The 13,579-nt window shown below is 45.6% G+C and overlaps 1 protein-coding gene across 1 annotated transcript in view; it reads left to right on the top strand.

Moving 5' to 3' along the window:
• The window catches only part of ALDH7A1 (aldehyde dehydrogenase 7 family member A1), a 50,794-nt gene that overhangs the window by 27,370 nt on the left and 9,845 nt on the right, over positions 1-13,579 (top strand). Inside the window, exons 8-10 of the mRNA XM_040344608.1 lie at positions 7,489-7,566; positions 10,449-10,546; positions 12,968-13,009. Of these exons, the coding sequence (XP_040200542.1) occupies positions 7,489-7,566; positions 10,449-10,546; positions 12,968-13,009 (218 nt within the window). The remainder of the gene's footprint in view (positions 1-7,488; positions 7,567-10,448; positions 10,547-12,967; positions 13,010-13,579) is intronic.

The raw sequence follows: 13,579 nt of genomic DNA, 5'->3' as shown, positions 1-13,579 counted from the left end.
GGCGCGAGTGAAGGATTCTGGGAGGACGTCCCAGGGACGTCCTCCCAGAATAACTCCACTGCGCTATAGACGTGTCTTGTCTATGGCGCGGTGGGGAAGTGGTTAATAAATAAAAAATAATTAGGTGGGGGCTCATAAAGTTGAGGCTGATTGGTGTGTCAATTTACAAAATGCTAATTCGGCGAGCAGAAAAAATGTATGTAAAACAAATAAATATTTTGTATATGATGCTTCAAACCAGCATCAATTCTTACCTTTGTACACTTGCACAAACAACCAAACTTTTCTCCTAAGGTGAGGTTGTGAAAGACTGTTTCAGATCACAGGTCATGCACCGTGGCAAGGCTGAGCACAGCAACAAGACACAAGGTCGCTATACTGCATCAGTCTCTCCCAGGCAAAGATTTCAAAGTAGATTGGGGTTTCAAGATGTGCTGTTCAAGCTTATGTGAAGAAGCCCAAAGAAACGGACAGTATTAAGGACTGTAGACACAGTGGTCAGCCAAGGACCTTTAATGCAGAAAATGAAAGACACAACATGCTTGCTTCTGACACTGAAAGATGTCCAGCGGTGCCATCAGCAGAGAACTGTCCGAAACCAGGTACACCCATCCACTGTCTGAAGAAGTCTGGCCAGAAGTCGTCTTCATGGAAGAATTGCCACCAAAAGCCATGCCTCTGATGTGCCAACAAGGCTAAGTGGCTCAATTATATGCATGAGCAGATGCTCTAGTCTGAGTCAGAATCTGAAATATCTGGCTGTAGCAGAATGGTTTGTTTGCTGAAGGGCTGCAAAGTGGTATAATGAGTGTCTGCAGGCAACAGTGAAGCATGGTGGAGGTTCCTTGCACGTTTGGTACTCTGAAAATTGAGTTGAGATCAATGGTGTCCTCAATGCTGAGAAATGGAGGCAGATACATATTCATCATGCCATACCATCAGGGAGGCGTGTGATTGGCCCCAAACGTATTCTGCAGCAGGACAAGCCATAACGTACAATCTGTCATTAAAGCGGTGGTTCCCCCTTAAAAACGACTTTTTCTCACCTCGTCTTTCAGGACAGCACCTGGAGAGAGCGCAGCTCCACCCACTTCCCAGGAAACACTGCAGTCAATGCTATAAATTCCGCCCCTTTCCACCATGGCCTCAGTTGTAGTGTTTCCTCCGGCCATGGTGGAAGCGCTGCAGGGAACCAGGGGTGTGCTGTTCTCTCCCCAGGCGGGGAAGGTGGATTGTTTTTGAGCATACCGGTGTTTTAGGTTAGGAGGTGATCCTCCAGAGGCGGACCCGACTTCTCCCCTGACGCGCGGGTGAAGGTCGGGTGCTTCTCCTCTTCGGTCCGGCGAGGACAGAGGCTGCTGGAGGTCCCGCTCCCTTAGTCCGGGCATCGTAGCTTGCGGGGGGGCGGTCAGGTGCCGTCCTTCCGGCATACGAGGCTCCGGAGCGGAGGGCGTAGTGACGTCCTTTCCGGGTGGAGGCGGGACTTCCGGCGGCGCGTGGCGGCTTCCGGTTCCGGCCGCCTGGAACGCAAGAGGGGGAGTGAGCTTCGGCGGTGCTATTTCCGGGTCTCGCAGCGGCGAGAGGAACCCGGGAGATTTAAAACAGCTGTCGCACGCCCGCAGCGTTCTGGGACCATGGAGCCAGAAGACGCAGCGGAGGTGGCGGGAGCAGGAGCCACAAGCACCAGCCCGGCCCAGGTAGGAGACCCAGCGAGGGTCAATGTACCAGGGTGTTATGTCCCTCTTTTCTGCCCCTTCGGGGGAGGGGAGCCTGCCTCACTCACCCTAGTCACTTCTGTGGGTGCGTGTAGTTTTCTGGTACAGCGGTGATGGGTGCTGGTTTTTATTTGTTCACTAGCTGTGTGCACTTGTGTGTTTTGTTGGCTGGCGTACAAAGGTTAAACATAGCGTTGTTGTCCTTTGTGTCGTTTCAGAAAGTTAAAGAAAAACTTAAAGTGGTAGAACCTCCTCCTTCCAAGAAGCGGTGTGCTACTTGTAAAGCTTCCCTTAAAGGGAACTGGACCAAACCTTTATGCAAAACTTGTATTGCGGAGATTGTCAGGGGGGAAGCCTCTACTAGTTCGGCCTCTGAGCAGACCACCGTCAAGGGAACGGGGGAGTTGCTCTCTTCATTTAGGGAGGAGTTGCACCAGACTTTCCAGTCTTTTCGCTCCTTCCTGGACAAGGGTCCGACTAAAGGATCTAAGGCCAGGGCCAGTACCCCCTCCACATCTAGAAGGTTAGACAGTGAGTCCGAGGAGGAGGAACCTGAAAATGCTATTTCAGGATCAGAGGCGGAGGATGAAGAAGAAAGGGATACTTCTTCCTCACGCTATAAACTGTCCTTAGAGGAGGTTGATGACCTATTAAGGACAATTCATTCTACCCTAAACATTAAAGAAGATGCGACTCAGCTGTCATTGCATGACAGGATGTACCAGGGTTTGGATGAGGTAAAACATCGTACCTTCCCGGTACATAAAGTATTGTCTGAGACAATTAAAAGAGAATGGAAGGACCCAGAGAAGGCACCCTTCTTTTCTAAATCTCTGAAAAGGAGATTCCCTTTCGAGGAGGATCCAACGCAGGCCTGGAATAAAAGGCCTAAACTGGATTCAGCATTCTCAAAAGTTTCCCGCAATACGGACCTAGCTTTTGAGGATACAGGTGTCCTTAAGGATCCCCTGGATAAAAGAGCAGATAGCCTGCTCAAAAAAGCCTGGGATACCTCCTTGATTAATCTTAAACCAGCTATGGCATCCACTGTGGTGGCCAGAAACCTTGAGCATTGGCTGGATCAGCTCAAAGGTCACATTGAGGCCGTACCTCTCGTAGAGAGCTTTTGGAGTCCTTTCCAGTCCTTATGAAAGCGGTAGGCTATATAGCGGATGCTTCGGCTGAATCCGTGAAGCTCTCCGCCAGATCCTCGGCGTTGATAAATTCAACCAGAAGGGCCTTATGGGTTAAGACCTGGCAGGGGGACACAGCCTCTAAGCTGAAACTGTGTGGGTTACCTTTTGAAGGAGACTTGGTTTTTGGCACAGGACTAGACACCGTCCTAGATAGGACGGCGGATAGAAAGAAGGCTCTTCCTTTAAAAAAGGTAGATTCGGGGCCCAAGAAAAATTTTCGTCCTTTTTTCCAAGCCAAGGGTCCTAAGGAGGCACAAAGAGGTCAGGGTGGTAGACCCTGGCGGTCCCAGAGGGGCCGCGGGAAGCCTGGGGTGTTGTTTCGCTCCCCCAGCCAACCTGCTAAGCCCCAGTGACGGTCTCCCAGCTGTGGGTGGTCGGCTCCAAGCCTTCCTTCCACAGTGGGCAGAGGCGACGTCCAGTCCGTATGTGCTCAAACTGATTGCAGAGGGATACGCACTGGAGTTTTCGGGAAAACCACCGTCGCGGTTTTATGTGACCCAATTGCCCAGGGAGCAAGAGAAGTCTCAGGCTATGCTGACATTGGTGGAGGATTTTCTCCAACAGAGGGTGATTACGCCAGTTCCCCAGAGAGAACAGGGGGAGGGCTGTTATTCCCATATATTCCTTGTAAAGAAGCCGTCGGGCAAATTCAGGTTAATTTTAAACCTGAAGGTCCTGAATCTAGCTATCCGGTACAAGAGATTCCGCATGGACTCTATATACTCGGTGAGAAAGCTTCTTCCCCTGGGGTGCTTTCTAGCTTCAATAGATTTAAGGGATGCTTATTTGCACGTCCCGATCAGGACTTCCTCCCAGCGCCATCTGCGTCTAGCCATCAGAACAGTGAGCGGAGTGAGACATTTTCAATTCAGAGCCCTCCCATTCGGCCTTTCCTCCTCTCCCAGAGTCTTTTCAAAAGTGGTGGCAGAGGCCTTGGCACCCCTAAGGCTCAGGGGGATTTCTATAATTCCATACTTGGACGACCTCCTGCTGTTCGCCAAGTCGGAGGAGCAGCTTCTCCTGGACCTGAGGAGGACCCAGGCTCATTTGGAAGGGCTTGGTTGGATCCTGAACAAAGAAAAGTCAAGTCTAGTGCCCTCCCAGAGGATAGTCTTTCTAGGATACGTTATAGACTCTGTTCAGGGGAAAATCTTTCTACCAGAAGAAAAGATAGAAAAAGTTCAGGCTGCGGTGAAGACAATTCAGACGAATGTGCCAATTTCTGTGCGCTCAGCCATGTCCACAATGGGCTTACTCACGGCCGCCATTCCGGCGGTGCAGTGGGCTCGTCTCCATTCAAGGGACCTACAACAGGTGATCCTTCAGAATTGGACCCATGGGGAATCCCTAGAGAAGAGATTCAGAGTTCCGTCTTCAGTGAAGAGGAAACTTTGGTGGTGGAGAGGCCAGGCAAATCTGCGCCTAGGTCTGTCTTGGTCCTTCCCCACTACAAGGGTCCTAACTACGGACGCGAGTTCGTGGGGATGGGGTGCTCACCTGGACGGGCAGATGGCACAGGGATCCTGGACGAGGGAAGAGTCCAGAAGGTCCTCCAATTGGAGGGAACTCAGGGCCATTTGGTTAGGACTAAGGGCCTTTCAGGAGCTGATTCTGGACCAACATGTCCAGATTCTGTCAGACAACGCCACAGGAGTGGCGTATGTTTCCAGACAGGGGGGCACGAGAAGCAGAGTACTCCTCAGTCTGGCCTTACAGACTCTGTCCTGGGCAGAGGTGAACTTGGCTTCCCTATCGGCAGTACACCTAAAAGGCAGCCTAAACATGCTGGCAGACTTTTTAAGTCGGACAAGGGTTCTGGAATCGGAGTGGTGTTTATGCCCGGAGGTCTTCCAAGAGCTAGTAAACAAGTGGGGAACTCCTCAGATAGACCTGTTCGCGGCCCAGTCCAATGCCAAGGTTCCAGCTTATTTCTCTCTAAACAGAATGGACCAGGCAGAGGGTCTAGATGCGTTAGTTCAACGCTGGCCCTTCCGCCTGTGCTATGCCTTCCCCCCGGTTCAGATCATTCCCTTAGTGTTACGGAAGCTTCAGGAGGAGAAGACTACTCTGATCCTGATAGCCCCGTACTGGCCCAAGAGGCCTTGGTTTTCGAGTCTGTTGGAACTGGCGGTAGAAGACCCCTGGGTTCTACCAGTCAGAAGAGATCTACTTTTTCAGGGCCCTCTACTGCATCCAGACGTGAGTCGGTTAAGGCTCACGGCCTGGTTACTGAAGAGCTAATTCTTAGCAGGAAGGGTCTATCCAAACGTTTGGTAGATACGCTACTTAGTAGTAGGAAAGAGGTCACGAGGGCCATCTATTTCAAGACTTGGAAGGTTTTCAATTCTTGGTGTGAAGTTAAAAATTATTCTCCTTTGAATACTTGTTCCGTCTTGGAGTTTTTACAAGACGGTATGGATAAGGGTCTGGCAGCCAGCACCTTGAAGGCGCAGGTGGCGGCTTTGTCAGTGTTTCTAGAGAGACGTTTATCTCTAGAGCCCTATGTCATCAGATTTTTTAAGGCCTTAGCCAGGGCTAGGCCTTCCCCGTTTAAATTTTTCCCCAAGTGGGATTTATCAGTGGTCCTGGGGGGTTTGACTCAAAAGCCCTTCGAACCACTGGTAGACGCCTCTGTAAAGTTTCTAACTTTAAAATTGGTGCTTTTGGTGGCGGTCACCTCAGCAAGGAGGATTAGCGAGCTTCAGGCGCTTTCCGTTTTGGAGCCTTTTTTGTCAATCTTCCCTGATAGGGTAGTATTAAGAACTGATCCGAGTTTTCTTCCGAAGGTAGTGTCAGTATTTCATAGGACGCAGGAAATAGTGTTACCTACCTTTTGTCCAACTCCTTCTTGTCCGAAGGAGAGAGAATTCCATTCCTTAGATGTCAGGAGATGCATTAGACGCTATCTAGAGGTCTCTAGCGAGTACAGAAAGGCGAATTCGCTTTTCGTTCTGTTTTCAGGATCCCGCAAGGGGCATGGGGCTTCCAAAAGTACTCTGGCTAGACGGTTACGCATGGCTATCCATGAGGCATACAAAGCTAAAGGTTTGGATCCCCCTCCGGGAGTAATGGCCCATTCTACTAGGGCGGTGGCAACTTCCTGGGCAGAACGGGCTGGAGCTTCACCAGAACACATCTGTAAAGCGGCAACGTGGACAAGCTTTTCCACCTTCGCTCGTCATTATAGGATGGATTTGCTCTCTGTGTCAGAGCAGTCTTTTGGCAGGAAAGTCCTGCAAGCGGTGGTCCCACCCTAGAGTAAGTATTATCATCTCCAGGTGCTGTCCTGAAAGACGAGGTGAGAAAACCTTAGTTAGACTTACCGGTAACGGTATTTCTATGAGTCTTTCAGGACAGCACCGATAACCCGCCCTTTTATTAAAGATAATGTATATATATATGCTAATGTGTGTAGTTTCTATGTTCTGCTTATCTAATTTCAGGTGGCCGGAGGTACTCGTGAACAACTGAGGCCATGGTGGAAAGGGGCGGAATTTATAGCATTGACTGCAGTGTTTCCTGGGAAGTGGGTGGAGCTGCGCTCTCTCCAGGTGCTGTCCTGAAAGACTCATAGAAATACCGTTACCGGTAAGTCTAACTAAGGTTTTCTTATTCCACTGCCCCCCCACATTCCATCACGATTAAGGCTCTTATTATTTTTTTCATGCTGTACATACCTTAGTACAGCATATTCACCCGTGCATCCGTGTTGCGAGTCCCGCGGGAGTGGGTGTTCCTCACATGCTGGTGATTGACGTTTTGCCCAAAAACGAGCTCTCCCCCATCGCGTAAGCCGCGTCACGATTGGCGAAAGGAGCCGAACGGCGATGCGCAGTATAGCGCCGACTCGCCGTTCGGCTCCTTTCACCAACCATGACGCGGCTTACGCGACGGGGGGGAGCTCGTTTTTGGGCAAAACGTCAATCACCAGCATGTGAGGAACGCCCACTCCCGCGGGACTCGCAACCCGGATGCACGGGTGAATATGCTGTACTAAGGTATGTACAGCATGAAAAAAATAATAAGAGCCTTAATCGTGATGGAATGTGGGGGGGCAGTGGAATAAGAAAGTCGTTTTTAAGGGGGAACCACCCCTTTAAGCACTATCTTCAGTGTAAAGAAGAACAAGGAGCTGTGGAAGTAATGGTTTGGCTCTCGCAGATCCCTGATCCCAACATTGTGTCTGTCTGAGATTACATGAAGACAGAAGGATTTGAGGCAGCCTACATCCACAGAAGATCTGAGGTTAGTTCTCCAAGATGTTTGGAGCAACCTACCTGCTGAGTTCCTTCAAAAAGTGTGTGCAAGTGTACCTAGAAGAATTGATGTTGTTTTGAAGGCAAAGAGTGGTCACACCAAATATTGAATTGGTTTGGATTTTTCTTCTGTTCGTTTTACTTTCCGTTTTGTTTGCTAAAAATAAAATATTAACAATTTTTAATCAAAGTCCCAGTTTTTGATGGAGTAGTTTTTTATTTATTTTTTATTTTTTTTATAATAGTTGCCATAATTGATTTAAATTTAGCTTGCTGACACAAGCTTAAATAAATGTAACCCATTTTATTGCACTTTTATAGGATAGTTGCTCAAGTTCTAGAAGACAATAAATTGCCTGGTGCAATCTGCTCTTTGACCTGTGGTGGTGCCGACATTGGGTAAGTTGATCTTTTCTGATGTAATTTCTTCCTTTTACGATAAGCTAGGAGCCTGGATTAGAAGCACATAGGTTCAGCATGCCAACTAGACATTTTCAGGCATTAAGCACATTTACCTCTTATAAACATTAGGTAGGTGATTAATGAATGCATAAGTATAGTCTATATAGTTATACAACACAAAAAAAAATAGATGGTTTTGGATAGAAGTTGGCGTGTTGCCTCCCAACAGGTATTCTCATCGGGCCCTGCTTTGTAATGATAGGATTCTTCTAAAGTTTTTTTTTTTCCATTTAAATCGCGGTGACTGTCCAAATGAAGCTCAGCAAAAGGTACGTAGTTGTCTTGTTCAGCTGAAAGCACTAAGTGGCAGATAAAAAATTTGGAATAACTTGGTGAAAGAGGCTCGGAGAGAAATGCTACCGCCATACTAGGTCCATTACCCACTGACATCATTTCACCATCACTTATCCATTACATCAGGTGACATTCATAGTCTTTGAGGACAGTGTCATAACTTTTTTTTTGGGGATGTTTTATTCTATAGCAGACAGGTGTTTGCATGCTTTGCTATGTTATAAATGTGCATTCTAGTGTAGCAATAGTGTACATGCTCAACCACTTGGCTTCATGGAAGGTTTTACCCCCTTCATGACCCGGGCATTTTTTTTTTTTTTGGTGACCGGCAAGTAGATAAGCTTTTAAGGAACTCTTTTCAGCAGTTATATCCTACCTATATACAGTATCAAACAGAAGTGAGTACACCCCTCACATTTTTGTAAATATTTTATTATATCTTTTCATGTGACAACACCGAAGAAATTACACTTTGCTACAATGTAAAGTAGTGGGTGTACAGCTTGTATAACACTGTAAATTTGCTGTCCCCTCAAAATAACTCACAGCCATTTAATGTCTGAACCGCTGGCAACAAAAGTGAGTACGTCCCTAAGTGAAAATGTCCAATTTGGTCCCAAAGTGTCAATATTTTGTGTGGCCACCATTTTTTTTCCAGCACTGCCTTAACTCTCTTGGGCATGGAGTTAACCAGAGTTTCACAGGTTGCCACTGGAGTCCTCTTCCACACCTCCATGACAAAATCGGAGCTGGTTGATGTTGGAGACCTTGCGCTCCTCCACTTTCCGTTTTGAGGATGCCCCACAGATGCTCAATAGGGTTTAGGTCTGGAGACATGCTAGGCCAGTCCATCACCTTTTTACCTTCAGCTTCTTTAGCAAGACAGTGGTCATCTTGGAAGTGTGTTTGGGGTCGTTATGTTGGAATACCGCCCTGCGGCCCAGCCACCAAAGGCAGGGGATCATGCACTGCTTCAGTATGTCACAGTACATGTTGGCATTCATGGTTCCCTCATTGAACTGTAGCTCCCCAGTGCCAGCAGCACTCATGCAGCCCCAGACCATGACACTCCCACCACCATGCTTGACTGTAGGCAATACACACTTGTCTTTGTACTCCTCACCTGGTTGCCACCACACACTTGACGCTATCTGAGCCAAATACGTTTATCTTGGTTTCATCAGACCACACAGCATGGTTCCAGTAATCCATGTCCTTAGTCTGCTTGTCTTCAGCAAACTGTTTGCCAGCCTTCTTGTGTATCATCTTTAGAAGAGTATTTCTTCTGGGAGGACAGCCATGCAGACCAATTTGATGCAGTGTGCTGTGTATGGTCTGAGTACTGACAGGCTAAACCCCCCCCCCCCTTCAACCTCTGCAGAAATGCTGGCAGCACACGTATGACTATTTCCCAAAGACAACCTCTGGATATGACGCTGAGCACGTGCACTGAATTTCTTTTTTGGTCGACCATGGCTTGGCCTGTTCCGCTGTATGGTCTTGGCCACCGTGCTGCAGCTTAATTTCAGGGTCTTGGCAATCTTCTTTATAGCCTAGACCATCTTTATGTAGAGAAACAATTCTTTATTTTTATTTTTTTTAGATCCTCGGAGTTCTTTGCCATTAGGTGCAAGTGACCAGTATAAGTGAGAGCGATAAAACCAAATTTAACACACCTGCTCCCCATTCACATCTGAGACCTTGTAACACTAACGAGTTACATGACGGGGAGGGAAAATTACTAATTGGGTCCAATTTGGAAATTTTCATTTGGGGGTGTACTCGCTTTTGTGCCAGCAGTTTAGACATTAATGTGTTGAGTTATTTTGAGGGGACAGCACATTTTACACTGTTATACAAGCTATACACTCACTACTTTACATTGCAGTAAAGTGTCATTTCTTTAGTGTCATAAAAAAATATAATAAAAATATATTTTAAAAAAATGTGAGGGGGTGTAAGCTTTTGTGAGATGCTGTATGTACTTGCCATCTATTCTTTAAAGCGTGGAACTTAAAAGGTTCTAGTAAGTTTTGGTAGTTGGATGTACCTGTCGACCGGTAAAAGTAATGTTTGACAACTTTGGTGTGTTTCTGCAAGATGTCATCTGTGGTTGATTTGTTGCTTTATTGTACATTTTACTGCTTGGTGAGTTGGGAATGGGTATCCACTAGGCATTCTGCACCATGTGTTCCTGGTATGTAATTTACAGGAATGTAGAGCAGATACTACTGTGTGTATATAAATATCCTTGCTAACTAAATCTATGACAAGGTTAAAGGGATTGTGTGTGGTTCTCCCCTAAAGTATTTAAACTCAGCCCAGTTATTTCCTCAATCATTTTTCCGTTGGTCACGTCAGCCACTAACCAACTGAAAGACTTTCCCATTTCATATAGTTGGTCATCTTGCTCTGTCTGGTGATATTTGCCATATCTAGTATATTCCCACCTTCTCTTGCAAACCGTTTTATATATCCTACCGGTTTCAGATGCAGGTTGTGACACTTCTTTGTTATTCTCCTAGCAATGCTATAGCGAAGGATGAGCGTGTGGGTTTGGTTTCTTTCACTGGCAGCACAAACGTGGGGAAACAAGTATCTTTGAAGGTTCAAGAAAGGTTTGGTGAGTCCCATGTTATAGGAAGCTGCCGTTTTTCCTTTAGAATGCACCTATGTGTACACACAGGCGATCTGTTCTGGTGTTTCCGTAATGCACATTTCATGAATAGGCTCTCCTCCCGGCTTCTATTTACCTAGAGAACATCTGTATTTTTAATATTAAGCTCTGCTTGCTCTAAAGTCAGCAGAGAATGTTTGTTTAGAACCTTAAAGTGGTTGTAAACCCCATTTATGAAATCTTGATGTAAGCACTTATATATGTAGTGTTTACTTGTCTCTCTCCAGAGCGCCAAGTGTCGTTTTTCTCTGGTGCTTTGTTCCTCTGTTATCAGCATGAGTCACTTCTGGCAAGTTCTGACACCTTAGATAACATGAGCTGAAAATGTGTGTCAGGGAGGGTGCTTGGATGTAGATAAGCAGAGAGCTTGTCTATTCAGAATACAGCTCTGTATGTTCCTTCGTTCCTATGTGGATGGGGGGGGGGGTCCCGCCCTTTCTTTAAATCGGCTCTTGCACATTGTAAGTGCAGTGTCCCCACCCACCCCTATGTACTGCTGAAACATGAAGATTTTTAACATGATCTGCACTTTTCAAAGTGTAGAAAGGGGAAGACTGCAGATATACAAGTAAATTGTATGTAGGATGATTTGTTTCATCTCTGTGCATCATCTGAAGCTATTCACTTCATTGGGTATATGTGAGGGTTTACAACACAGGTGTCAAACTGGCGGCCCTCCAGCTTTTGCGGAACTACAAGTCCCATGAGGCGTTGCAAGGCTGACAGTTGCAGGCATGACTCCCATAAGCAGAGGCTTGATGGGACTTGTAGTTCTGCACCCCTGGTTTACAACCACTTTAAAAGCCGGCCATAGATGGAGTGAAAATCGCTCCACCTCCCGTGGAACTATTGTGTTCTCCGGGTGGGGGGAACCTTAAAGATTATTGCAAAATCGCATGAAAAATTTGACAGGCTTCTTTTACCCATGTTGATCTATCGATCAACTTTGGTATGATCAGCCTGCCCGTACAACCATACCAAACAGTCTGACTGACGTAAGTGGGTTTTTTTTTTTGGCCTAATTCTTATGGTTTTCAGCTTCAGGGGAAAAAAAAGCCTGAATGGCAATATCTATCAACATGGGCTAGGAAAATTGTCAATACCCAATACTACTAAGAATACAACTTCTGCGCCATGGAAGAAAACCAAAGGCCAGATTTAAAGTGGTTCTAAAGGCTGAAGATTTTTTACCTTCATGCTTTCTATGCATGACGGTAAAAAAGAAGAAACCTGTGCAGCCCCCCCCCCCCCAATCCTTGCCTGAGCCCCCTCTGATCCAGCAATGTTCGAGATGGCCTTGGCTGCCTGGGACCTCGCCCTCATTATTGGCTGAGGCAGGAGCTCTTTTTGGCTCAGTCAGAGCCAGTGAGGAGGGGGGGGGGGGTATATAGAGCAATGGCTAGGGAGAATGTGGCTTTCTCTGGGGCCAGATGCTCCAGCGGGGGACCCAAAAAAGGATCGGAGTTGCTCTGTGCAAAGCCACTGCACAGAGCAGGTAAGTACAATATGTTTGTTTAAAAAAAAAAAAAACACTTTAAGCAATCGTCAACTGGAAAGACCTCTTGCATGCAAGCACATCAAATATGACCACTCTCCTCAGTCAGGTGTTCCCTCTCTGGTATTATACTAGTTCTTTCCATACGCTAACATTTGGGAATATCTGATTGATACAAATAGCACAGCCATAACTTTTTTTTCATGAAAGCGATTGGATGGAACTCGAGTCTCTCTGATGTGAGGACTCTCTTAAACTAATGCAAACTTTTGGCATGGATGGATCAAAAGTGTTTGTGTGTTCTTCTTTTTTTCTTTTTTTTTTTTCTTTCGATCACTGTCAATGGTTAAAGCTGCCAGGGGTGATCATTGTGTTTTGCAGGGGGACAGCTTCCAACTGGCAGAACACAGAGCTATAGAAGGGATTGCACCATCAAAACCTTGTAGAGCAATTTTCTTTGCTTACTGTATGCCCTGCCTAAGGCCCTTAGCTTGTAATCCATAAAACTATATTTAATTGCATATGTTTCCTACAAATAATATATATTGAGCAATACCATTTCTTGCACTTTAAACAAACCATTCAGGGGCTTTAGTGTCATTTTTTTACCAAATTTGATCACTGCTTGAAACCTGCTCCCATTAAGATCTGTGTGCCACACATGCAAACCGGATCTGAAGGGTGCTTTTTAAGGGCTTTGAGAAAGCTGCTTAATTTTTAAATTTCTAAAAGCTCTGTAGATGCCTGTTGTATGTATTACTCTTTAGATTCGATATCGCATGGTTAAACACTAGTAAATCAATTGCTCTCAAAACAGAAGAATTCTTCTAGTGCCACACTGGGGAGACTAATACTATGTTTGTATTCTGTAGGACGCAAGTTACTTGAGCTTGGGGGAAACAATGCAATCATTGGTGAGTATAACAAATATGTATATGTGTGTGTGTGTGTGTATGTATATGTATATGTGTGTATGTATGTATGTGTATATATATATATATATATATATATATATATATATATATATATATATATATATATATATATATATATATATATATATATCTATATCCCACAGTGTAATGTTCATAAAGGTTTTTTTGTCCAGATTTTAGTGTTCTCCATATGGACAAGCGGTAAGGGTGCATTCACACCACGATTTTATCATCCTACTTGTTCTCACGATTTTAGGTTTGAAATCGTACAAATCTGTATGGCAAAACGTATCCATTCACTTCCATTCATTAATGTAGGTCCCCAAGTGCATCCGATTTGATCCGCATCAGATTTGATACGATTTAAAATCGCATCAAAAATCGTGTTTGACCACGATTTTTGGTCCTGATTTGAAATCGTATTAAAATCGTGTCCGATTTTTTTTTTTTATATTGTGGTCAATCTAAATGACTAAATGACTTATCCGATTACATACGATTTTGTCATATACGATTCCATCCGATTTAACGGTCCGATTATCGGATGTA

This window comes from Rana temporaria, chromosome 1, assembly GCF_905171775.1.
Source record: "Rana temporaria chromosome 1, aRanTem1.1, whole genome shotgun sequence".
In the NCBI taxonomy this organism is placed as follows: domain Eukaryota; kingdom Metazoa; phylum Chordata; class Amphibia; order Anura; family Ranidae; genus Rana; species Rana temporaria.
The sequence above is the reverse complement of the archived record's forward strand: the minus strand, read 5'-3'. Positions and strand labels throughout refer to the sequence as shown.